Source organism: Hypanus sabinus, chromosome 10 (genome assembly GCF_030144855.1).
Source record: "Hypanus sabinus isolate sHypSab1 chromosome 10, sHypSab1.hap1, whole genome shotgun sequence".
NCBI classification, from domain to species: domain Eukaryota; kingdom Metazoa; phylum Chordata; class Chondrichthyes; order Myliobatiformes; family Dasyatidae; genus Hypanus; species Hypanus sabinus.
Window position 1 is genome coordinate 12,375,117 of NC_082715.1, and position 27,566 is coordinate 12,402,682.

General features: G+C 41.9%; 1 protein-coding gene across 1 annotated transcript in view; it reads right to left on the minus strand.

The window, feature by feature from the left end:
• nt5dc1 (5'-nucleotidase domain containing 1) overlaps positions 1-27,566 on the minus strand; it is a 619,201-nt gene that overhangs the window by 58,362 nt on the left and 533,273 nt on the right. Inside the window, exon 9 of the mRNA XM_059981450.1 lies at positions 12,009-12,127. Within this exon, the coding sequence (XP_059837433.1) occupies positions 12,009-12,127 (119 nt within the window). The remainder of the gene's footprint in view (positions 1-12,008; positions 12,128-27,566) is intronic.

The following is a 27,566-nucleotide window of genomic DNA, read 5'->3' on the forward strand; positions in this document are numbered from 1 at the left end:
TCCCATAAAGACAACAAATTTCATGACATATACTGGTGATTTGGTAAACCTGATTCTGATCAACATTTCCACCATCTACCCTGGCCTTCCACATCACCACTACTTTATCACTTCCCGTTGGTCACTTTATGTACAGACACTTCTGTGGCATCAATTTATAGACATATAATTAATCTATGCATATAAGCTATTTTATGTATTTATATTTATTGTTTTTTAAAAATTATTATGTTCTTTATTGTGCTACATCGGATCCAGAATAACAATTATTTCGTTCTCCCTTATGCTCGTGTATTGGAAATGACATTAAACAATCTTGAGTCTGAGCTTCTGGTAGGGTCATCCATGGTGATAAGGTCAAGGGGAGGTTCCAGACAAAGAATGGTCCAACCAAGACCTCGAGCTGGTAGAAGATGATGGCAGTGAAGGCAGAAGAAGGCTGCAGTAGTGAAGGATCCCCAGCTGTCTTGCATTCTGTGCTTCTGGACACTGATCCCAATCTGTCAAAGACTATGTAATGGCTGTCCATGCATAAGCCTCCCCACTTTAAACAAAATCACAGACTGGTGCTCTCCATTTAGGGAATCCTTCCCAACGTCCTGGATTCAGTCCCATGGTGATCAGCATTTCAATCCTTTGCAGTAGCCTGCCCCTACCCAACATTTCCAGATGGTGATGAAGCCAGTTAGAATGTTCTCCAAGGTACACCTGTAGAAATTTGTGAGTGTTTTTGGTGACTCTGAACTGAACCCTCAATGTGCAGAGTGACTTTCACGGACTTTTTGCAACTGATGTTCTCAGTATTATTTATTTGCACAATTTGTCTTCTTTGCACATCAATTGTTTTTCAGTCTTCATTTGCTTATAGAAAGCAAATACATAAATGCAAAGATTGACAAACCAAATAGAAACTGTGTAGATTCTATCATTCTATCATAAATTATAATTTTTTTAATACTTTCTGTAAATGCCTGCAAGAAAATGAATCTCAAGGTAGTACTGTAAATGGTAGCATAAACATACTTCGATAATAAATTTACTTTGAACTTTGATGTGCAGAATTTGTGCAAACTCCAAATGCCTGGAAGACAAATCCCCACAAAATCAAATTTGTGATGAACATCTCCAAGGCAAGCTATTTGAATTAACCTGGTAAAAAACTGAAAGGCAGATCAGAAGACAAGTTAATGAAGGGCGTAATTGTATTGGGCTTACAGTGATTCCAAGTGAATAGGCAATATGGCCAGCTAACTGGAAATCTTATTAAGAGTAGAATAATTGAACAAGGAGTATTGGTCATGTCAATTAAAGACACATGGTATTATAGTAGCTCATCATTCTGCAGATGCTGGAAATCCACGTCAACACACACAAAATGCTGGAGGAACTCAGTAGGTCAGGCAGGAATAAACAGTTGATGTTACTGTTGTGTTTTTCAGAATCAAGTTTAATGTACCCAGCATATATTGTGAAATTTGTTGGCCCTGATTCTGATTCTGAAACACACAACAGTAACACCGAATGTTTATTCATTCCCATAGATGTATTTAATATTTCAGTAGAATTTACATAATAATGTAAATATACGGTTTGATTAAGCATTCTTGTTTGTTTATATAATTTATTACAGACTATGTGTAAAAATAAGTGAATTGAATTCGTCATCACACCACCATGTGATATGTATTTGCCTCACTTAAAGTAAAAACAATCCAAGACTTGCATCTCTCAGTTCCCTTGTCTTCCTTTCAATTAGTTTTATGTTTTAGATTTACAAAACATAAGTTTTGGGTTGAGGCCCTTCTTCAGGACTGGAGAGGAAGGGGGAAGATGGCAGAATAAAAAGACTGGGGGGGGGGGCGGTAGGAGGATAGCTGGAAGGAGAAAGGTGAAGCCAGGTAGGTGGGAAAGATATTCAGCCGGAGAGGATGGAATCTGATAGAAGAGGACAGTGGACCATCACCTCCTTCTGGTGTCCCTCCTCCTTCGCATTCTCCTATGAGGACTTGAGTTACAGGGGAAGTTTGAATAGATTAGGAGTTCATTCCCTAGAACACAGAAGATTGAGGGGGAATCTGATAGGGGTATAAAAAATTATTGGGTGTACAGATAGGGGAAGTGGAAGTAACCTCTTTCCACTGACATTGGGTGAGACTTGAACAGAGGGCTTAGGGTGAAAGGTGACATGTTTAAGACCATAAGATGTAGGAGCAGAATTAGGCCTTTTGGACCATTGAGTCTACTTGATGTTTTATTCATTTCCGGGGAGGGGATCATGAGAGGAATCTTCTTCACTCAGAGGGTGATGAGAGTGTGGAACAAGCTGCCAGCACAAGTGGTGGCTGCAGGGTCAATTTCAACACTTAAGAGAAATTTAGATAGGTACATAGATGGAGGGCTATGGTCCCGGTACAGGTCAATGGGACTAGACAGATTAATGGTTTGCATGGACTAAATGGTCAAAAGGTCCTAACTCTGTGCTGTGCTCACCTAAGGATATGAGGCAAGAGTCACCATACATTCCAGTGCCAAAATGACATGGCTACAATGTTCTACAGAACAACAACAAACAACAAACAAAACTAACTATGGATGAACACAGCTGAGCAGATTAGTGTTTCTACCACACGGTTATATATCCTTCATTACATTGCAGTTCAAAATGTGACAGTCTGAGTGATTCAGTGTAGCAAACTTCCTTCAGCTAGGCTTCCCCCATGCCTACCACCATAAGGAATGTGAGACAGTGGAACCACTGTTATCTGCATGTGCCCTGTCAAGTTACACGCAGTCCTAAAATTTTCTCCCTGTTATTACTGAAAGAGAAACTTCAGCGCAGCTACCATGGTGGTTAAATGGGAAGACCTATCTTCATAGGGAAACTTTAACTGGCACCTATATCTGACGAAAAGTACTTGTTCATTTGGAGATACAGTATTATAATAGGTCCTTCCAGACCAACAAGACTTCACCGCCCAATTAAACCCATGTGACCAATTGACCCAGTAACCTGTATCTTTGGAACGAGGGAGGAAACTGGAGCACAAGGAGGACACCCTCGCAGATGCAGGGAAAATGTACAAACTGATATTTTGTAACTTCAAAACATTAAACTAATTCAAAGGAAGACAAGAGAGTCCAGGAATGCGAGTCCAACATTGTATTTACTTTAAACAAACTGTGGTAGTGTGATGATGTATGCTATTCACTTATTTTTACATATAAGCTGTAACGAATTACTTAAACAAACAAGATTGCTTAATCAACTATACACACACACCCATATAAAACACAAGATAACTCTCTTATTACACAGCACAAACTTCTTACAGACAGTGGAAGAATTCAACACGGTCTCTGGCGCTGTAGTAGTATGCGTCCTTGCCGCCCCATCCTACACTGAGAACTGATATACTGACTGACTGTCTGAACTGAACTGACTCAGTGGCCACTTTATCAGGCACCTCCTGTACCTAATTAAATGGCCACTGAGTGTAGCCTCATGGTCTTCTGCTGTTGCAGCCCATCCACTTCAAGGTTCACTGAGCTGTGCATTCAGAGTTGCTCTTCTGCACACCACTGTTTTAATACATGTTTTTTTTTTTGAGTTACTGTCACCTTCCTGTCAACTTGAACCAGCCTGGCCATTCTCTTCTGACCTCTCTCATTAAAAAAGTGTTTTCAGAACTGCTGTTCACAGGATGTTTTCTGTTTTTCACACCATTCTCCGTAAACTGTAGAGACTGCTGTGCATGAAAATCCCAGGAGCTCAGCAGTTTCTGAGATACTCAAACCACCCCATCTGGCACCAACAATCATTCCACAGTCAAAGTCATTTAGATTACACTTCTCTCCCATTCTGATGTTAGATCTGAAGGGCAACAACTGAACTTTTTGACCATGTCTGCATGCTTTTATGCATTGACTTGCTGCCACATTAGATTTTTGCATTAATGAGCGGATGTTCAGACATACCTTGGAAAGTGACCACCGAATATAGATAAATCAATTCTCAGTGTCTGCTGCTGTCTCAATGTGACAGCTGTTTTATTACAACAGCATTACTGTTGTGAGATTCATTTTATGCTGACAGAGTCTTCTGGCTTCAACACACACACACTTCTGGCAATTAATTTCAGTTTACAGAGCTATTATGCTCTTAAACACTTGTTTACAGAATACAAGTCAAACTTGCTCTGAGTAGGCATTACACCAAAAACCTTTCCACTAAAATGATCCACTTCATCCCAAGGCAAACTAATATATTTAACATTGTTCTTCATACATGATTGCATTGATTCGTTCAGCAGCTTGGATGAATTCCAATTGTTGAAAATATTCACTTTATTAAGAGCACACTGAGGGATAAATTATATGACTTTTTCTCTTTCCATTCTAACTACCTTGACAAGCAACCAATTCATGAATGCTTCGACCACAGCAATGCAAGTCATCAACTGAGTAATCCCAGTTTCCCATCAGGTTCAGACTGGATACCAAAGTTCAAAGTTCAAGTTGATTGTAAAGGATGTGGTTTTGGGGTACTTGGAGGCATAGTCATAGTCAGCATAGTTTCCTGAAGGGAAAATCTTGCCTGACAAATCTATTGGAGATCTTTGAAGAAATAACAAGCAGGGTAGACAAAGGAGAATCAGTGGATGTTGTGTACTTGGGTTTTCAGAGGGCTTTTGACGAAGTGCCACACAGGAGGCTCCTTAACAAGTCAAGAGCCCATTATAGCATGGATAAAGCAGTGGCTGGTTGGCAGGAGGCAAAGAGTGGAAATAAAGGGAGCCTTTCCTGGTTAACATAAGAACATAAGAAATTGGAGCAGGAGTAGGCCATCTGGCTCATCAAGCCTGGTCTGCTATTCAATAAGATCATCACTGATCTGGATATGGACTCATCTCCACCTACCTGCCTTTTCCCCATAACCCTTAATTCCCCTACTATGCAAAAATCTATCTAACCTTGTCTTAAATATATTTACTGAGGTAGCTTCCACAGCTTCATTGGGCAGAGAATTCCACAGATTCAACCCTCTTGGGGGAAAGTAGTTCCTCATCTCCACCCTCAAACCTTGAGGCATGTCCTCTAGCTCTAGTCTCACCGAGCAGTGAAAACAACTTTCCTGCCTCTATCTTATTGATCCCTTTCATAATTTTATGTTTCTATAACATCTCCTCTCATTCTTCAGGTTGGCTGCCAATGTCTGGTTGTGTTCCACAGGGGTCTGTGTTGGGAGTGCTTCTTTTTACGTTATATGTCAATAACTGGATTGATGGAATTGATGGTTTTGTTGCAAATTTTGTGGATGATACGAAGGTAGGTAGAGGGGCAGGTACTTTTGGGTAAGTGGAGAGGCTACAGGAGGACTTGGACAGATTAGGACAATGGGCAAAGGAATGGTAGATGGAATACAGTATTGGGAAGTGTATGGTCATGCACTTTGGTAGATCAAATAAAAGGGTAAACTATTTTTAAAAGCAGAGAAAATTAAACAATCTGTGGTGCAAAGAGACCTGGGGAGTGCTTGTGCAGGATTCCTTAAAGATTCATTTGCAGGTTGAGTCGTTTGTGAGGAAGGCACATGCAATGTTAGCATTAATTTCAAGAGGACTAGAATATAAAAGCAAGAATGTAATAGACAATAGACAATAGGTGCAGAAGCAGACCATTCGGCCCCTCGAGTCTGCACCGCCATTCTGAGATCATGGCTGATCATTCACTATCAATACCCAGTCCCTGCCTTGTCCCCATATCCCTTGATTCCCCTATCCATCAGATATCTATCTAGCTCCTTCTTGAAAGCTTGTTGAGGTTTTACTGGTGAGGCCTCACCTGGAGCATTGTGAGCAGTTCTGGACCCCTTATCTTAGAAAGGGTGCTAACACTGTAGAGAGCTCAAAGGAGGTTCACAAAAATGATCCCAGGATTGAATGGTTTGTCATATGAATAGCATTTGATAGCTCTAAGCCTGTATTCACTGGAACTCAGAATGAGGAGTGACCTAATCGAATGTTGTAAGGCTTCAATGGATTGGATGTGGAGAGGATGTTTCCTATGGTGGGAAAGTCTCAGACTAGAGGACACAGCCTCATAATAGAGGGGATGAAGAGGAATTTCTTTAGCTAAAGAGTGGTTAATCTGTGGAATTTGTTCTCACAGGCAGCTATGGATGCCAGGTTTTTAACGTATATTTCGAAATCAGGTAACTTAGAAGCAGCAGTTCAATGCAATACATAATCTATAGAGAGACAGAAAACTAATAATAATATAAAATAAAATATAATAATACATAAACAAGTAAATCAATTACATATATTGAATAGATCATTTTAAAAAAACAAAAACACTGTATATTAAAAAAAGTGAGGTAGTGTCCAAAGCTTCAAAGTCCATTCAGGAATTGGAAGGCAGAGGGGAAGAAGCTGTTCCGGAATCTCTGAGTGTGTGCCTTCAGGCTTCTGTATCTCCAACCTGATGGTAACAGTGAGAAAAGGGCATACCCTGGGTGCTGGAGATCTCTAACAATGGATGCTACCTTTCTGAGATACCGCTCCTTGAAAGATGTCTTGGGTACTTCGTAGGCCAGTGCCCAGAATGGAGCTGACTAGATTTACAACCTTCTGCAGCTTCTTTCGATCCTGTGCAGTAGACCCTCCATACCAGATAGTGATGCAGCCTGTCAGAATGCTCTCCATGGTACAACTATAGAAGTTTTTGACTGTATTTGTTGACATGCCAAATTGCTTCAAACTCCTAATACAGTAAAGTGGGTTGACAAGTTTGCAGACGACACAAAGGTTGGTGGTGTTGTGGATAGGGTTGAGGATTGTCGAAGATTGCAGACAGACATTGATAGGATGCAGAAGTGGGCTGAGAAGTGGCAGACGGAGTTCAACCCGGAGAAGTGTGAGGTGGTACACTTTGGAAGGACAAACTCCAAAGCAGAGTACAAAGTAAATGGCAGGATACTTGGGAGTGTGGAGGAGCAGAGGGATCTGGGGGTACATGTCCACAGATTCCTGAAAGTTGCCTCACAGGTAGATAGGGTAGTTAAGAAAGTTTATGGAGTACTAGCCTTCATAAGTTGAGGGACAGAGTTTAAGAGTCACGGGGTAATGATGCAGCTCTGTAAAACTCTGGTTAGGCCACACTTGGAGTACTGTGTTCAGTTCTGGTTGCCTTACTATAGGAAGGATGTGGAAGCATTGGAAAGGGTACAGAAGAAATTTACCAGGATGCTGCCTGGTTTCGAGAGTATGGATTATGATCAGAGATTAAGGGAGCTAGGGCTTTACTCTCTGGAGAGGAGAAGGATGAGAGGAGACATGAGAGAGGTATACAAGATATTAAGAGGAATAGATAGGGTGGACAGCCAGCACCTCTTCCTCAGGGCACCGCTTCTCAATACAAGATGACATGGCTTTAAGGTAAGGGGAGGAAAGTTCAAGGGTGATATTAGAGGAAGGTTCTTTACTTAGTGAGTGGTTGATGCGTGGAATGCACAGCCTGAGTCACCAGCCTCTGGATCCAGCATATTATCCTTCACAACTTCTGTTACCTTCAACAGGACCCCACCACTAAGCACATCTTTCCCTCTATACCCCTCCCTGCTTTTCACAGGGATCGTTCCCTCCATGACTGCCTGGTCTACATGTCCCTCCCCACAGATCTCCCACCTGTTACTTATCCATGCAAGCGTTGCTACACCTGTCCCTACACCTCCTCTCCACCATTCAGTGCTCCAAACAGTCCTTCCAGGTGAGGCAACGCTTCACTTGTGAGTCTGTTGGGGTCATCTATTGCATCCGGTGCTCCCGGTGTGGCCTCCTCTACATCGGCGAGACCGAACGCAGATAGGGGGACTGCTTCGTCGACCACCTCCGCTCTGTCCGCCACAACAGACAGGATCTCCTGGTTGCTACCTACTTCAACCCTGCTTCCCATTCCCATTCAGATATGTCCATACATGGCCTCCTCTACTGCCACGATGAGGCCAAACTCAGATTGGAGGAGCAACATCTCATATACCGTCTGGGTAGTATCCAGCCCCTTGGTATGAAAATCGAATTCTCCAACTTTCGGTAATTCCCTCCCTCCCCCTTCCCCCATCCCACTTTCACTCTGCCTCCTCTTCCAGCTGCCTATCATCTCTCATGATTCTGTCTCCTTCTACTACCCATAGTGCTTTCCCCTTACATTCCTTCTTTACCTCTCCGGCCTATCCCCTCCCTGCTTCCCCTCCCCCACCCCTTGATCTTTCCTTTGATTGGTTTTTCACCTGGCACCTTCCACCCTCCCCCCACCTTCTTTATAGGGCCCCTGTCCCCTCCTTCTTCAGACAGATTCTTGATTTGTCAGGGCATGAGGGGATATTAGGGCTGAGAGGGAAAATGGATCAGCCATGATGAAATGGTGGAGCAGACCTAATGGGCCAGATGGCCTAATTCTGCTCCTATATATTATGGGCTCATGGTAAATATATTATCTAAATATGTACATGTCACCATATACAAATCTAAGATTAATTTTCTTGCAGGAATTCTCAGTAGATACAAAGAAATACAGCAGAATGAATGTAAAACTGCACAAAAACAAAGACTGATAAACAATCAATGTGCAAAAGAAGGCAAACTGCAAATACAAAAAATTACAAATAAGAATAAATAGATGAATAACACTGTGAACATGAGTTGTAGAGTCCTTGAAAGTGAGTCCATGCTTTGCAGAATGAGTTAAGTGTTGAGGTGAGTGAAGTTATCTACAGTGAATCAGGAGCTTATTACTTGAGGGGTTATAACTGTTACTGAACCTGACAGTGTGTGACCCAAGGCTTCTGTACTTCCTTCCCAGTGGTAGCGGTGAGAAGAGAGCATGTCCTGGATGATGGGGTCCTTGATGATGTAGTCTGCTTTCTTGTGGCAGTGCTCCTTGTAGATATGCTCAATGGTAGGGAAGGCTTTGCCTGTGATGGACTGAGCTGTAACCATTACTTTTTATAGGCTTTTCCATTTTTGGGCACTGATGCTTCCATACCAGGTTGTGATGCAACCAGTCAGCATACACTACACTATGCATCCACAGAAGTTTGTCAGGGTTTCAGATGACATGCTGAACCTGCGCAAACTTCAAAGAAAGTAGAGGCATAACCTCAGCCCATTGATTGATCATGAAAAACACTTTAACACCATACCAATCTATACACATGGTGGTGAGGTTGAGATACTTCTCTAGCAAAAGAGTTATAAGGCACTCCTTCCTTCCTTCCTTCCACTAGCCAGGTGCAGCACCTACTTAACCTCCCCTGCCCCACCCTGAAGCCATGGGAGCACATGGTGGATGGCCATATGAGCAGCTGGTGAATATTACAAGTCCTGGTTATATGAACACTAATGCCAGGCAATCTCTGAAGATTATTTATAATGGCTGGGATAACCCATCTTGTAAAGACGCTCATGGCTCTTGACAACCTTTTTTTACAGAAATGGCTTGCCATTGCCGTCTTCTGGGCAGTGCCCTTACAAAACCATGATCACCTGCGTTATATGTCGTGGCACATAATTATGATGATTACTCAGAAGGCCTATGAGTGGAATAGAGTTAACGGGCTGGAGATTGTGCTTTGATGGCTCCAATCTAATGTACTAGGTGGAAATTTAATACTCCCAAGAGGAGGCAGACGTCTTGATTTTCCACACATGCAGTCCAAGGAAGTTCACAAACTTCCACAGATTACGCAGCACTTAAACGGATTTTGCCTGCTGCACTGGTTCATCCAGCCTTTTAATTAAGCAGGAGGATAAGGCAGTGGTCCAAGGTTTATTTATTGCTCATTTATTGAAATACTGCACTGTATAGGCTCTTGTGGCCCTTTAAACTCTTCAAGGCCTTCAAGCTGCGCTGCCCAGCAATTCCCTGATTTAATCTGAGCCTAATAATAGGACAATTATCAATTTACAAAAAACAATTAACCTACCCACCAGTACGTCTTTGGACTGTGGGAGGAAACTGGAGAATCCGGAGGAAACACACAGAGTTACGGGGAGAATGTAAAAATTCCTCACAGGCAGCAGCTGGAATTGAACCTGCTTCACTGGTACTGTAAAGCAGTGTGCACTACCGTACCAGCGCACTCAGAGGAAACCTATGCGGTCAAGGGGAGAACGTACAACTCCTTATAGGCAGTGGTGAGAATCGAAGTAGGATCGTTTGTCCTGTTAGGTGTTATACCAACTTAATTTATATATGATCTAATAGAGGTGACTTAATTTGCTTGTGTTGTTTTCCAGCATTTCTTATGTTTTCAAATTTTTCTTGTTTATTTTACTGTTTATTACTTTAGTTTTAACAGCATTACAGTATTTTAAATTTGTTTTTGAATGTCACAGACATTCAGATGCCATAAGACCATAAGATATAGGAGCAGAATTAGGCCATTTGGCCCATCGAGCCCGCTCCACCATTTAGTCATGGCTGATCCAATTTTCCTCTCAGCCCCAATCACCTGCCTTCTTCCCCTATCCCTCCATGCTCTGACCAATCAAATATCTATCAAACTCTGCTTTAAAGTATACATAAACACTTGGCCTCCATAGCTGGTCTGTGGCAAAGAATTCCATAGATTCACTACTCCCTGCCTGAAGTAGTTCCTCCTCATATCCATTCTAAACAGACACCCCTCTATTCTGAGGCTGTATCCTCTGGTCTTAGACTCTCCCACCATAGGAAACATCCCCTCCACATCCACTCCATCAAGGCCTTTCATTTCTTCTACCGAAGTGCATCACCATACATCTCTCAACATTGTATTCCATCTGCCATTTCTTTGCCCATTCTCCTAATCTGTCTAAGTCCTTCAGTAGCCTCTCTACTTCCTCAAAACTGCCTACCCCTCCACTGATCTTCATATCATCTGTAAACTTTGCAACAAAGCTATCAATTCCATCATCCAAATCATTGACATAACATAAAAAGAATAGGTTCCCTGTGGAGCACCATTAGTCACAGGCAGCCAGTCAGAAAAGGCTCCCTTTATTCCCACTCTTTGGGACAACCTGCCAACCAGTCACTGCTTTATCCATGCTAGAATCTTTCCTGTAATACCATGGCCTCACAACTTGTTAAGCAGCCTCATATGTGGCACTTTGTCAAAGGCCTTCTGAAAATCCAAGTCCACAACATCAATCGATTCTCTATTGTCTATTCTGCTTGTTATTTCTTCACAGAATTCCAACAAATTTGTCAGGCAAGATTTTCCCTTGAGGAAACCAAGCTGACTATGGTCTATTTTATCATGAGCCTCAAGTACTGTGAGACTTAATCCTAAATAATCAACTCCAACATCTTCCCAACCACTAAGGTCTGACTAACTGGTCTATAGTTTCACTTCTTCTGCCACTCTCCCTTCTTGAAGAGTGGAGTGCCATTTGCAATTTTCCAATCTTCCGGAAACATTCCAGAATCTAAACCTCTTCAGCATTGTTTTCTACCTGTCTGATATCCAGTCTCACCTCTCTTTTATCCCTTATGTATCTGAAGAAACTTTTGGTATCCTGTTTAATATTATTCTTTAGCTTACTTTCGTATTCCATGTTTACCTTCTCAATTAATTTTTAGTTGCCTTCTGTTGGTTTCTAAAATCTTCCCAATCCTCTAACTTCCCACTAATTAACTTCCACATTGTGCTAGATTTTCCAATGCATTAGGTAGTAATAAACAGGTTCTTCTGGCACGCTTTTCACGTTGGACAGTGCAGCCCCGAATTTCATCGCAGCTTCAGCAGCATGGGTGAGGAGGATGGGAGAGCTTGGGATCTGTCATACCATTTGGGGCTCCTAACCTGGGGTCCACAGATTCCTTGCTTAATGGTATTGGTCTATGGCATAGAAAAGGTTGGGAAGCCCCGCTCTAAGAAATGATAAGTGATGCCCTGAAACAAAAGAGACAAAGAGGAATATTCTACTTTCTTGTGTCATTTATCTGCAATAAATTCTCAGCATTACCTTTGGCTCAGCCTTTCCAGTTATCTTCTTCAGTAGTTCATTAAGGTGACTCCAGTTGCCTTGTGAGTACCAGCCAGGTTGCTCAAGAGAGGGAAGAGGCTCTCGTTCCTCATCATTAACTGTGAATGAATCAAAAGGTACATCAAAAAATATTACATTTCAGAGTCAGAATCAGTGACATACAGTATGTCATGAAATTTGTTGTTGTGGGACAGCAGTACATTGCAAGATGAAAATAAGACATAAATATTACTGTAACTTACAATGAAACAGAAATTAAATAAATAGTGCAAAAGAGGACAGTTCATGGACCATTCAGAAATCTGATAGCAGAGGGGAAGAAGCTGTTGAGTGTGCATCTTCAGGTTCCTGTACCTCTTCCCCAATGGTAGTAATGAGAAGAGGGCACGTCCCAGAGAGTTAGTGTCCTTAATGATAAAAGCCACATTCCTGAGGCAACACCTTTTGGAGATGTTCTCGATATTTGGGAGAGTTGTGCACATAATGTAACTGACCTAGCCTACAATCCTTTGCAGCCTCTTTCAACCTTGTGTATTGGAGCCTGCATACCAGGTGGTGATGCAACTAGTTAGAATGCTCTCCATGGCACATCTGTCGAAGTTTGCTGAAGCTTATGAAGTATAGTTAATGAAGTACTTCCTTGATTTGTTTACATAACACTGATGCTTGGAATTAACAAGTTGTTTAAGAAGATCAAATTGCTTCATCCTTCACAGTTTGTGATATACTCTCATTTGAATGCTGCAAAGATGAATCATTCCAAGCATTTTGACACTTGTGAATTCCACATTTACACCAGAGCAATACTCTGGCTATTTAAGATGTCTTTCGCTTGCTGAGTACCTTAATCTATACTTCCTACCTTTTAAGATCTAGGCATTGTGAGAATATTACAGCACACTGATCATCAGGCTTTGATACAGAAAGAAACTGAAGCCCAAAGGGTCTATAATGGTTCAATTGTTCAAAGGTTCCATTCAATACCAGAGAATAGATACAGTTTACAACCTGAAATTCTTTCTCTTCACAGACATCCATGGAACAGAAAAAAAAACAAAGAACGAATGACAGGAAGATGTTAGAACCCCAAAGCTCTCTTCCCTCCTCCTATGTACAAACAACAGCATAAGCATTAACCCTCCCTCCTCCCCCTCCTTCCACCTCCCTCAGCAAAAGCATCATCCCCCCCACCCCCAAGCACGCAAGCAAAAGCAAAGTCTCAAAGAGATCGTGGCCTAGAGTCATCAAAAACCACAGTTCATCCCAACAGTTCAACATGCCACAGACTCTCTCTTTCTCTCTCACAAACAAGGGAGAGTTACCGCTCCTGCGACAGTGAGAGGGGAGACCAACAGCATGCTGTTTTAACGTTACAGTCTGCAGTGTCGTTTATTTCATCAGCAAATTCAAAGCTCAAAGTAAAATTTATTATTAAATATTACTATATGCTATCCGGAGATTCATTTTCTTACAGCCATTTACAGGAAAATAAAGAAATACAACCCATAAACAAAGTTTGATGAATAACCAATGTTGAAAAGATGGTGCAAATAGAACATAAGTTGCAAAAGCCCTTGAATATGCATTTGTAGGTATTGGAATCAGTTCCGAGTTGTGAGTGAAGTAATTTTCACCTGTTTAAAAGCCTTATGGTTGGGGGTAATAACTGTTGCTGGACCTGGTGCTGTGGTATCTCCTGCCTGATGATTGTAACAAGAAGAGAGCATCAAGGTTAAAGTCGAAGTACATTTATTATCTAAGTACGTACATAGAATACAACTCTGAGATTCGTCTTCCCACAGGCAGCCACAAAACAAACACCATGGAATCCATTCCAGAAAACATCAAACACACAATACATGAAAAAAGAACAGATTGCACGAACAGCATAAAGCAAGTATATGAAACATCAAAACAGGAATCACGTAGCATTCCATTTGGTTCAGTTCGGTGCTGCACCAAGAGCCAATGCAGACCGCAGAGCCATTCTTCACCGAAGCTCCCAGGTGTGCATCCATCACTTTGTCCAAACTGCTCAAAAGCAGCAAAAAAAAGAGCAGCCAGAATTCAGAAACCTTATAGTCCCCCAATGAGTCCACAGACTCACAGACCAATCCCTGCAACATGGATCCCAAGACGCCTGCATTCTCCTCCGACGGCACCAGCAAGGCAGAGAGGAAGACCAGCCAAACGCAGGCAGATGGCGCTGAACACCCGCCCATCCTCCACTGTCGTCGACTTCAGCCTTGCTCTACACCTCATTAGAGAGAAGCAATGTAGCCCAATCATGTGATCGTGTCCCATCTCCAGGCTTCCAGGCCTCCTGGCCACACATTTCACCCCAAGCCTCACCAAACTCCCTCAGAGACAGCAAAACATCGGATCGGTCAATCGGCCCAAAAGCACGCCATCAAAATCAAAATGTAACTCACAAGCTCCAATTGCACACACAGCTTTGTTGTAGAATCATATCTAAAAGAAAAGGAGTGAAAGAAGTAGTTTCGTGAACTGTCTGCAGGATGCCACCATTAGTCACTTTGTTTGCTGGCACCATCTTGTAGCGTGGCCTGGATGATGCATCTCTGATGATGGAAGTTGCTTTCTTGTGGGAATTCTCCATGTACACGTGCTCTATGGTGGGGAGGGCTTTGTTTGTGATGAACTGGCCTGTATCCACCACTTCCTGTAGATTTGTTTATTAATACAAAGTCTATTATTTGATATTTTGTTTGCTGCTATTTGGTTGTGTGTTTAAACAAGCGGATCAACAAATTCATCGAATTAACTGTAACTGGCAAATGTATAAAGAGTCTAACCCAGTATGTCAATTAAAAATTTTGAACCGTTTACTTAAAAAACTGGAGCTCTGCAAAATATTGTAACTGACTTAGAAACATACGGATTTGGCACTAGAATTCTTACCTAGACTTGATACAATTCTTACTTGCCAGGTCTTGCTAAAATGTTAATCAGTCTGCATTTCACAGCAGGCTGAAGTGGTCCTGTGGAATGCCAGTGTCCAGTCCACACTGGAGGTGATCCTTGGTTATCCTGTCAGGATTTAAGCCTGGCGACTGATCCAACTCCATCCCTACCCATACAAAACTTGCTGCTAGCTAATAGTCAAGGTAATAATTCTGAATCTTACTCAGTAATACATAGATGATTGTCTGGCTTGCATTGCAATAATGTGCTGGAAAATGGCCAGTAATATAATTTGTCCCACTCCCATCAGGGAGGAGGCTACATCGCATCTATGCTAGGACCCAGACCCCAAAACATTTACTTACCCCAGTAATAAGGCTGATTAAACCCTCCACCCACTAACACACCCCTCCACACTCACTAACCCACAACTCCACACTTACTAACCAACCTCTCCACACCCATATTTGTCATCTATATCAATGATTTGGATGATAATGTGGCAAATTGGATCAGCAAATTTGCTGATGCTACAAAGATTGGAGGTGTAGTGGACAGTGAGGAAGGTTTTCAAAGCTTACAGAGGGATTTGGACCAGTTGGAGGAATGGGCTGAAAAATGGCAGATGGAGTTTAATGCAGACAAGTGGAAGGTATTGCACTTCGGAGGGTCAAACCAAGGCAGAACATACAAGGTAAATGGTAGGACACTGAGGAGTGCAGTAGAACAGAGGGATCTGGGAGTACAGATACATAATTCCCTATAAGTGGCGTCACAAGTATATAGGGTTGTAAAGAGAGCTTTTGGTACATTGGCCTTTATAAATCAAAATATTGAGTATGAGTTGGAATGTAATGGTGAGGTTGTATAAGACATTGGTGAGACCGAATTTGGAGTATTGCGTGCAGTTTTGGTATTACAGGAAGGATATTAATAAGGTTGAAAGAGTGCAGAGAAGGTTTACAAGGATGTTGCCGGGACTTGAGAAACTGAGTTACAGAGAAAGGTTGAATAGGTTAGGACTTTATTCCCTGAAGCATAGGAGAATGAGAGGTGATTTGATAGAGGTGTATAAAATTATGATGGGTATAGATAGAGTGAATGCAAGCAGGCTTTTTCCACTGAGGCCAGGGGAGAAAAAAACCAGAGGACATGGGTTAAGGGTGAAGGCGGAAAAGTTTAAAGGGAACATTGGGGGGGCTTCTTCATGCAGAGAGTGATGGGAGTGTGGAATGAGCTGCCAGGTGAAGTGGTGAATGTGGGCTCACTTTTGACATTTAAGAAAAACTTGGACAGGTACATGGATGAGAGGTGTTTGGAGGGATATGGCCCAGGTGCAGGTCAGTGAGACTAAACAAAAAAAAATGGTTTGGCACAGCCAAGAAGGGCCAAAAGGCCTGATCCTGTGCTGTCCTGTTCTATGGTTCTATGGTTCTACCAACTAACCCACCCCTCCATACCCCCAACTACTTTATCATTTCCTGTCAGAGTCACCTTATGTACAGACACTTCTGTGCCTGGTGTTATTTTATGTATACAGTATAAGCCATCTTACGTATTTATATTTATTGTGTTTTGTTATTAATATTGTGTTCTTTATCTTATTGTGTTTTTTGTGCTGCACTAGATCCGGAGTAACAATTATTTTGTTCTTTTTTACTCTTGTGCACTGGAAATTACATTAAACAATATTGAATTTGAATCTCGCTAAGACAATTCTACAGAGTGATTTATTTGACTTCAACACACATTCTTTATTTTATTTACTGAGTGAATATAAATTATATCAAGTTTCTTATGTGGTAATACCATCAGAAATATCAACGTGTGATAGGATACTGAATATAAAACATATTTTGTGATGTGTCTTAGTCATATTTCTGGGGAAAATGCAATTAAACCATATCATGCTCTCATCGCATTCCACAGACCCAAAAGAATTCTGAAGCAGTTTAACATTCTTTCGGGCAGTCAAAAATCTGGCTGAGTGGTGTGTGTACAAAATACTGGTTAACTCTTTGTCTCACATTGGTCTGGCATTTTTCAGATAGCAATCAATCTCTCTTGCTTAGGTATTGTATTGTGGAACTCATGTCTGCCTGCAAGAAGGCACATAAACTTCCCAGCTTTCCACCTCTTTCCTTCACCCCATCCTCCTCTCCTGGGTTCACCTATCATCTGTCACCTTGTAGTTCTTCCTTTCTTCCCCCACGTTCTTATTCTGACTTTTCCTCTTCCTTTTCAGTACTGAAGATGGGTCTTGGCCCAGAACGTCAACTGTTTATTCTTTTCCATAGATGCTGCCTGAACTGCTGAGTTCCTCCAGCATGTTGTGTGTGTTCTGGATTTCCAGCATGTTGCTAAGCATTTCCAGTATCTGTAGGTAATCTCATGTTTTTAAGGCATATTAATAGTTAGGCGGGACTGGTACATAACTGTTACGTGTCCAAAGGCCATATTTCTACTCTTGATTGTGTTAGTGCTGTCTGAAAACTACAGGAATGGGTTCTTTCACTGTATTCAAACTGCATCTTCTGAAACATACTAAATTCATAGTTGTTCACCCATTAGCAATAGAATGATGGAAGTAAGAAACACTTAATCCGAGCTAACTTGATTGATCTTATCTTTGATTTAAAGTTGAAATCCTCCTGGTTTGTTCATTTTTGTGCTCTAAGAGGCTTTAACTTAAATACTAGGCCAAAAGGGAATTTCTGCTTTTTCTATCTTTTAAGTATATCAGATATTCAATTTTTAATCCGAATGCCAATGGAATGTTACCATGAACATAAGATGTAGGAGCAAAAATAGGCTAGATGGCCATTTGAGTTTGCCCTGGGTCTTGGTTGACTTAACATACCGCTCAACACCATTCTCCCGCCTTCTCCTCATAAGCTCTAATGCCTAACTGATAAATCTCCAGTTTAAATATACCCAATGATTTGGCCTCTACAGCTGTCTGTGGTAATGAATTCCAGATTCACCACCAACTATTGGAAACATCCCCTTCATGTCCACTCTATCGCGTCCTTTCAATTTTTTTCAGGCTTCAATGTTATTCCCCTCCCCCATTCTTCTGAACTCCAGCGAGCAGAGTCCCAGAGCCATCAAACACTTCTCATATACTAACCCTTTCATTCCCAGAAGCAGTCTGTATGGTGAAGATATGAAGAGAGCCAGTTGTACAAGATATGACCCTATAATGATATTGTTCCAAGAGAGAATGGTGAATGATTTGCACAGAAACTTGCAGGTGCATCTGCTGTTCTTGTTCATCTTAGATGTTGTGCAGCAACACATAAAATGCTGGAGAAACTCAGCAGGTCAGGCAGCATCTATGAAGGGAAAAAGACAGTTGGTGCTTTGGGTTGAGTCCCTCTGTTTAAGTGTTGTGGATTTGGAAGGTACCATCAAAGAAGGCAGATGAGATGCTGGGATACAATTCAACTGATTTTGAAATTATATTCTGCATTCCTGTATCCAGAGAAGAATAAGCAAAGATTTGATAGAAGTATATGAAATAATGAGGAATACAGATAGGGTAAATGCTAACAGGCTTTTTCCACTGAGTTTGGGAGAGACTGGAACTAAAGGTCCTAAGTTTAGGGTGAAAGGTGAAATATTTAAGGGGAATGTTTTGGGGCACCTCTCTCAGAGTGTGGTGTGGGTATGGAATGAGCTGCTAGCGCAAGTGGTGGATGTTAGAGAGATTTGGATCATGGATGGAAGAAGTATGCTCCAGTGTGTAAGTCGATGGGACTAGGCAGAGCAACAGTTCCACACAGACTGGAAGGGTCAAAGGGCCTATTTTTGTGCTGATAGATAGATAGATAGTATTCCAAGCAGTCTTCTGAAGAACGCCACAATCAGTTGGAAAATATTTGTTCATAGTGAATTACCGCTTTTGCTCCTTTAGCCAGATTTTTATCTGTATCGTCACAGAACCTTTTACTCCACAAGCTGACCAATATTTTATCTGAAGCTATGCCAAACACCTGAAAAATCACATAAATGACCATTAATATTCCACCACTCTCTTGACTAGTGCCTTGTGGATGGTGGAAATACTTCAGAGAATTGGATCAGTGAGTCACTTGCTGCAGAACACCCACCTCTCTCCACAATTAGATGAAAATTTAAAAACTGCAGATTCTGTAAATTTGATACTGAGAAAACTGGAAATGTTGTATTAGGATGGGCCACTTTTGCTGTAAGTTCACCTGTAATATCTGTTTAGTTTTTTTTCTATCAAAATATCACTGTCTGATCTCAGAATTCGAATCAGTTTTATTTTCACTGATGTAAGTTGTGAAAATTTTGTTTTGTGGAAGCAGTACAGTGCAATACATAAACTGACTAAGTTACAATAAGAAATATGAAAAAACAATAAGAGAGCAAAAAGTGAGATAGCATTCATTGCCCATTCAGAAATCTGATGCGGGGGGGTAAGAAGCTGTTCCTTAAATGTTGAATGTCTGTCTTCAGGCTCCTATGCCTCCTCCCTGATGGCAAATAATTAGAAGGCATGTCCTGGATAATGGAGGTCCTTAATGATGGATGCTGTCTTCTTGAGGCATTGCCTATTGAAGTTGTCCATGATTCCTGGCCACCTCCAGAATTATTCATCTGAGAAACAGCTCTTTTCTGAATTTCACAGCATGAGTTAGTGCTAGAGTCAATAACCATAGCTAATCAATTAGCAAAGTCTGGTAGGGAGGGGCCACTGGACAGGTTCGGAAAAAGTTGTAGGAAGTTGTAAACTCAGCCATCCCCATCTTGGGCACTTGCTTTGCACCAGTGAGGACATTTTCAAAAGGCAATGGCCTCAAAAAAACTGGCATCCACCAGTAAGGACATTCATCACCCAGGACATTGCTACTCATTGCCACCATCAAGGAGGAGGTACAGGAGCCTGAAGACACACGTTCAACATTTTAGGAACAGCATCTTCCCCTCTGTTGTCAGATTTCTGAATGGACAATGAATCCATGGACAATACTTCACTATTCTTTTTCTCTTTTTGCTCTCTTAATTTATATATATATTTCTTATTATTGGCGCGTGGCCTAGTGGGCAAGGCATCAGACTAGTAACCTGAAGGTCACTGGTTCGAGCCTCAGCTGAGGCAGCGTGTTTGTGCCCTTGAGCAAGGCACTTAACAACACATTGCTCTGCGACGTCACCGGTGCCAAGCTGCATGGGTCCTCGTGCCCTTCCCTTGGACAACATCGGTGGCGTGGAGAGGGGAAGGCCTGCAGCTTGGGCAACTGCCAGTCTCCCATACAACCCTGCCCAGGCCTGCGCCCTGGAAACTCCAGGCGTAGATCCATGGTCTCTCGAGACCGACGGATGCCACCACTAATATTTCTTATTGTAATTTATAGTTTTTTTTTATTACGTATTGCACTGTACTGCTGCCACAAAACAACAAATTTCATGACATATGCCAGTGATATTAAACAAGATTCTGAGTTTCAGTAGAACTAAACCGAGTCAACATAGTTCTATAAAGGACACATCACTTTAGATAAATCTGCTCGAGTTCCATGAGGATACCATTGCCAAAGTAGATGGAGAAGAATCTGTAGATGAGATGTATTTGGAACTCAAGAAAGTGTTGACAGGGTACAGGGTACAAGTTAAGAGCTCACAGTACTGGGAGAATTGTCTTGGCATGCATTGAAATTACTTATCACATTGAAAACATGAGACATTCTGTAGGAGCAGAATTAGGCCATTCAGCCCATTGAATGTACTCCATAGCTAATGTATTAATAAATAATGTATTAATCCTCTGAACCTTGTTCTCCTGACTTTCAAACAAAACTGGAATAAGACCTTAACACCATAAGATATAGGAGCAGAAGTAGGTCATTTGGCCCTTTCAGCCTGCTCTGCCATTTAATCCAATTCTTCCAGGAATCCCCACTCCCCTGCCTTCTCCCCATACCCTTTGATGCCCTGGCTAATCAAGAACCTATCTATCTCTGCCTTAAATGCACCCAATAACTTGGCCTCCACAGCCACTTGTGGCAACAAATTCCACAGATTTACCACCCTCTGACTGAAGTAATTTCTCCACATATTTGTTCTAAATGGACATCCTTCAATCCTGAAGTTGTGCCCTCTTGTCCTAGACTCCCCTCCCATGGGAAATAACTGCAGTATCTAAGCTGTTCAGGCATTTTACCATTTGGAATGTTTCTATGAGATCCTGCTCATAGGTCAAATAGGAGATTCCAGGACTTTTCATCAGGTACAGCTTAATTTACTTATTAATCAATTGTACATCGAAATATACAGTGAAATGAGTTATTTGTTTTGATAACCAGCGGCAGCCTGCAAATGTTGCCACACTTGCCAGTGCCAACATATTATTGGTTTTGGGATTGGTTATTATTGTCACTTGCACCAAGATACAGTGAAAAGTTTGTTTCACATACTGTTCATACAGATCAAATCACTAGAGTGCATTGAGCTAGAGTAAGGTAAATCAATAACAATAACACAAAATGCCATCTTACCACGGCAGCAAGATAACGTGTTACCTTTCTGAAAAGACTCTAACTTTTCTTAGTCTGTGGGAATATTTGACAGTGAGCCTATTTTTATAAACATAAGAAAGTCTGCAGATCCAAAAACAACCCACACAAAATGCTGAAGGAACTCAGCAGGTCAGGCAGAGTCTATGGAAAAGAGTAAACAGCCAAGGTTTCGGATCAAGACCATTCATCAGGACTGAGGAGGAAGGGAGAAGATGTCAGAATAAGAAGGTGGGCGGAGGGGAAGGAGTCTAGCTAGAAGGTGGCAGGTGAAGCCAAGTGGGTGGGAAAGATAAAAAGCTGGAGAAGAAAGACTGATAGGAGAGGAGAGTGGACCATATGAGAAAGGGAAGTAAGAGGAGACCCAGGATAAGTAATAGGCAGGTAAGAAGTGAAAGGTCAGAGTGCGGAATAAAGGAAGGGAAGCGGGACTTGTCTTCACGATCATTCAAATTATTTCCAAAATTATTCAAAATGTTCAAATCACTGTTTTCACAGAGACATTTAAACAAAGACAAAATGTCTATTCTTCCCATTTAATATAGCTAGACTGCTTTTCATTTGAACACCATGTAGCACTTTATCTGAGAACTGACATTGGAGAGGGTCCAGGTCCTGAGGAGGTTCACAAGAATGATTCCAGGAATGAAAGAGTTAACATACCAGGAGAGTTTGATAGTTCTGGACCTGTGCTCACTAGTATTTAGAAGAATGATGGGGGAAATCACATTGAAAGCTATTGAATATTGAAATAACTGGATAATTTGGACGTGGAAAATATGTTTCCTATAGTGGGGGGGGGCACAATTTACAAAATTGTGAGGGGTATAGATTGGGTAAATGCAAGCAAGCTTTTTCCTCAGAGTTTGTGTGGGACTACAACCAGAGGCTATGGGTTAACGGTGAAAGGTAAAAAGTTAAGGGGAATGTGAGAGGAAACTTCTTTAATCAGAGGATGGTGAGAGTGTGGAATGAACTGCCAGCACAAGTGGCGCATGCAAGCTCAACTTCAACATTTCAGAGAAGTACATGGATGGTAGGGGTATGGAGGGCTATGGTCTGGGTGAAGGTCAATGGGAGTAGGAAGTTTAAATGGTTCAACATGGACTGGATGGGCCAAAGAGCCTGTTTTTGTGCTGTTCTTTTCTATGACTCTTGCACTAGATGGCACAACCTCAAAATAGAAGGATGTCCCTTTAGGAAAGAGATGAGGAGGAATTCCTTTAGCAAGAGGGTGATGATCTGTGGAAATCATCACCACAGACAGCCATGGAGGCCAAGTTACTGAATATATTTAAAGCAGAGGTTGATGGGTTCTTGATCAGTAAGGACATCAAAGGTTATGGGGAGAAGGCAGAAGAATGAGACTGAAAGAGATAATATATCAGCCATAATTGAATAGTGGAGGAGACCTGATGGGCCAAATGGCCTCGTTCCGCTCCTATGTCTTAAGGTCTTTATACAAGCTTGAACAGCAGTAAATGTAAAAAGTATGAATTTTTCTTTCATAAACTTTGACACAGTAAGCTCAAATAACTGACGTCATATTGGTATTAAAGACACCCTTCTCTTTGCTTGTGGGTTTCATATTGTTACAAGAGCCATATGCTGCTCGGAGACAGCAGCTGAGCTTTTGATGCATTGGAAAGATTTTCAGGCACAGGCGTACATGATGTGGTTGGGCTGTACGGAAAACCATTTGGCCTGCTGCACAATAAGGTTTTGAGACTTGAGGTCAGAAGCAGTGTAGATGATCCAGACCTCAGCCGCACATCTGGAGTAGATCAAACCATAGTTCATGTGAATGTAGTCTAAATGCAATTATATTAACCTAAGGAGCTTCCCTGATAAATATTAATTAATATGCTGTTATCATTTATTCACAAGTATCCCAGAATATAAGAAAATTATGTAGTATTTTTACTTATTTATTTAGAGATACAGCATGATAACAGGACCTTCCAGCCCAACAAAGCTGTGCTGCACTACTGAACCCATGCAACCCATTAATCTACCAATTCGTATGTCTTTGACCATAACACCATAAGACATAGGAGCAGAATTAGACCATTTAGCTCATCGGGTCTGCTCCATCATTCGATTATCCCTTTCAACCTCATTCTCCTGCCTTCTCTCCCAAAACCTTTGATGCCCTTACTAATCAACGATCTATCAACCTCCGCTTTAAATATATGCAATGAAATGGCCTCCCCAGCTGTCTGTGGTGATAAAATTCCACAGGTTCACCATCTTCTGCATAAAGAAGTTCCTCCTCATTTCTGTTGTAAAGTTTGGGTGCTCCAGCGCTCGGCAGTCTCCAAGAGAGTCTGGGTAGTAGAGGCTGCGTGTGCACACTTTATAGCGGGCAAGCTCCAGGATGGGTGCAAGCTGATGTTTGGCTCTATTTCGCCAATTATAGCTTCCATTGTTCACCGAGCAACGAGAGACATTGAAGCATCGAGGTGAGTGCAGAGGATGAGTGCTGGCTGCACCCAGAGAGAGTTGTCTAAAACTTCTTGTGTATTTTGGATTTGGACTTTGGACTACTCGGCATGGACTAGAAGGGCTGAGATGGCCTGTTTCCGTGCTGTAATTGTTATATGGTTATATAGGCTCTTTTTTATCAGTCTTATAGTTTTTCTATGTGTTTTATCACCCGATATTTTTTGCCTGATCCGTTTTATTTGCTTTTTTTTGTACGGGAGGAGGGATTTGGGGGGGGGGGGGGGTAAATGTGCCTATCCGTTTTGTTCTATTATTTTTGCAGGCAGGAGGGGTTTGGGGAATTGATGATCACGGTGCTTTTCTCTTCTTCCTTGGTTTCATGGTTACCTGAAGAATTGAAGAATTTCAGAATTGTATACTTTGATACTAAATCGACCTTTGAACCTTTGTTCTTATTTGATGGATGTCGCCCCCTGACCAACACAGCAGCAAATTCTTAATACATGTAAATATATATGGTGAATAGAGTTGATCCTGTGACAGGAGACCTAGTGTGAGGACAGTTAGGACCCAAGTGCTGAATATCCAAGACTAAAATGGAGACAGGGTTCTAAACTAGACTCTAGATGAGAATCTAAAGTTGAGCTGATGACTGATCACCGCACCTCAGTTCATGTGCTCTTTAAGTATTAAAATCCTGGCGCCAAAACATGGCCGCCAGTTAGTAGGGCAGGCTGGATCTTTACAGGGGTCACATCCGCAATCCATATTACTGAGAGTTAAGAGCATCTAAACCCTTTAGGTTGGCACGGTTGGGGTGCGTGTCGTAACAGATCCTTGATGATAGCAATTTGAGAGCCACATTCAAGCAGAGAGTGAAGTGGAAGAAGCCAGAAGTATTTGGAGCTCAATTGAAAGAGCAGTGTTCCAAATGGGCCCTCACCAAAACGTCATACAGAAACACAATCTTGCTCTTTGTTTCGTGTTTGATAACATGTTCTGGAATGACAACAAATTGTACAATGAACTGATTTTTAAGTAGAAGTTTTCTTTACTGTTTCATTCAAAATTGCAATAAATCTGGCATGTAGGTTACATTAAAACAATTAACATACCAAACATTTGAGTGTAACGCAGAAGGCAATTAGTGCTACAACCGGATGGGGAAAAAATGACCATTTACAAGTAAATGTCTACATTCCTCATTCTGTGAGTTTGAACTGAAGGTCAAACACACCATAAATATTGGCAGGGGGTCGAGGCCAAAACAAGCAGATGCTCACAGCTGCTTAATGTCTTAGTTTCTGTCACCCAGCAATCTCAGCAAAGCAATTTGCCAGAATGTTATCCTGCCTAACTATTTTGATGTTTTTAGGATCCTAGGAATTGCAGAGTGTTGAAGAATTCTAACTCCAAATTATGAGGGTATAGATAGGGTTAATGCAAGCAGGATTTTTTTCCACTGAGGTTGGCTGAGACTACAACTAAATGACATGGGTTCAGGGTGAAGGGGGACTCAAGAGGGAATTTCTTTACTCAAAGGGTGATGTGAATGTGGAGCAAACTGCCAGAGAAGTGGTGGATGCAGGTTTGATTTCAATGTTTAAGAGAAGCTTGGACAAGTACATGGATGAGAGGGATATGGAGGACTAGGGTCCAGGTGCAGGTCAACGGCACTAGGCAGATTAATGGTTCAGAGTAGATAGGCCGAAGGGCCTGGTTCTGTGCTATAGTTCTCTATGACTCTTTAAGGGAACCTGAGGGGGGACTTCTTCACTCAGAGGGTGGTGAGCGTTTGGAATGAGCTGCCAATGGATGTGGTGGATGTGGGTTTGATTTCAACATTTAAGAAAAGTTATGGGTAAGTACATGGATGGGAGGGATATGAAGAGTGCAAGCCAATGGGACCAAGCAAAATAACAGTTTGGCATGGACTAGATGGGCCAAAGGGCCTGTGTCTGTAATGGCTTATGACGTGTGCCTTCAGGCTTCTGTACCTCCTTCCTGATGACAGCAACGAGAAGAGGGCATGCCCTGGGTGATGGGGATCCTTAATGATGGACACTGCCTTTCTGAGGCCTCAGTCATTGAAGATATCCTGGACACAACGGAGGCTAGTGCACTTGATGGAGCTGAAAAATTTTTCAACTCTCTGCAGCTTATTTTGATGCTATGCAGTAGCTTCACCAACTCCCCCCCCCCCCCCCCCCCACCATACAAGACGGTGATACAGCTTGTTAGAATGCTTCTTCACCACCACCCCCCTGGATAGGGCGCCAGTCCATCGCGAGGTTAACCCCCAGCATTTAGCAGGTACCCATTTTCAGCTGGGTGGACTGGAGCAATGTGTGGTTAAGTGCCTTGCTCAAGGACACAACACACTGCATCGGCTGGGGCTCGAACTCACGACTTTCAGATCGCTAGTCCAACGCCTTAACCACTTGGCCACACGCCATACTAAATATCCTCAAACTCCTAATGAAATATAGTCTCTGTTGGTATCCCAACAGCAACAAGTTTTGTCATAAAAAAAAGGAATTTAAGTGCCCGAAAAACACCAGGATTCTTCTAAATGTGTTAATATTACTGGATAATGAATCATGCCATAATGTCCAGTCATCATTGTGAGCCGTGTTGTATGATATGGGCGATTATGGTCTTCTCTCTATCCACGACCATGACTGTTCTTGGTAAATTTTTCTGCAGAAGTGGTTTGCTATTGCGTTCTTCTAGGCAGTGTCTTTACAAGATGGGTGACCCCAGGCATTATCAATACTCTTCAGAGAATATCTGCCTGGTGTCAGTGGTCGCATAACCACGACTTGTGATATGCACCAGCTGCTCATACAACCATGGTTTCATGCGACTCTGATCAAGTGGGGATGGGGAAGGGGCTAAGCAGATGCTACACTTGTCCACGGGTGACCCGCAGTCTAGCGGAGAGGAGCTCCTTAGACCTCCTTTCTCCTCCACCCTGCAACCCGATTCCAGTCTCTATCTCTCAGTGAATTACTTTAATCCTGTCTCTTCAATATTCTTATTCTATGTTAAAGACCATTTTCTCTTGCTAACGCATTGAAAATTACTGTGTCTTTTCCACCTGCTTTCATGTATCCACCCATAAAATTGATTTTAAGGTTTCTTTTCGTCAGTGCAAACGGTCTCACTTCCCCTCATAATTCTGGTCTCTCGGTGGAGCCGGAGGTAGATATAGGAAAAGTGAGGGACCAGGATAAATATAGTTAAAACTTTAAAATGAACTGTTCAAATTTTGCTGTCTTGGAGAGCAGGCACCAGGGCAGAGGTAATGATGAATAGAACTGATGAGGGGCAATAGTAATTGGGACAGATATGCTGTTTTTGTGCTGGTTCAATACTCTTAACCCTCCAGGTGCGTTTTCACTGGGCAACACCACTATTTCTACAAAAAATGAAATTATATTCATTTACAGAATTAGCTTTGAATTGGACCAACCGGATTTATTATAAAATTCTGGTCACAAAGTCAGTCAAAATAAACTGAATTTCTTAAATACAAACAGATTAGCTGTTAGTCCTTAGCCTCCTCTGATGCCAGGATGAGGCCATCCTCAGAATGGAGGAGCAACATCTTATATTTCGTCTG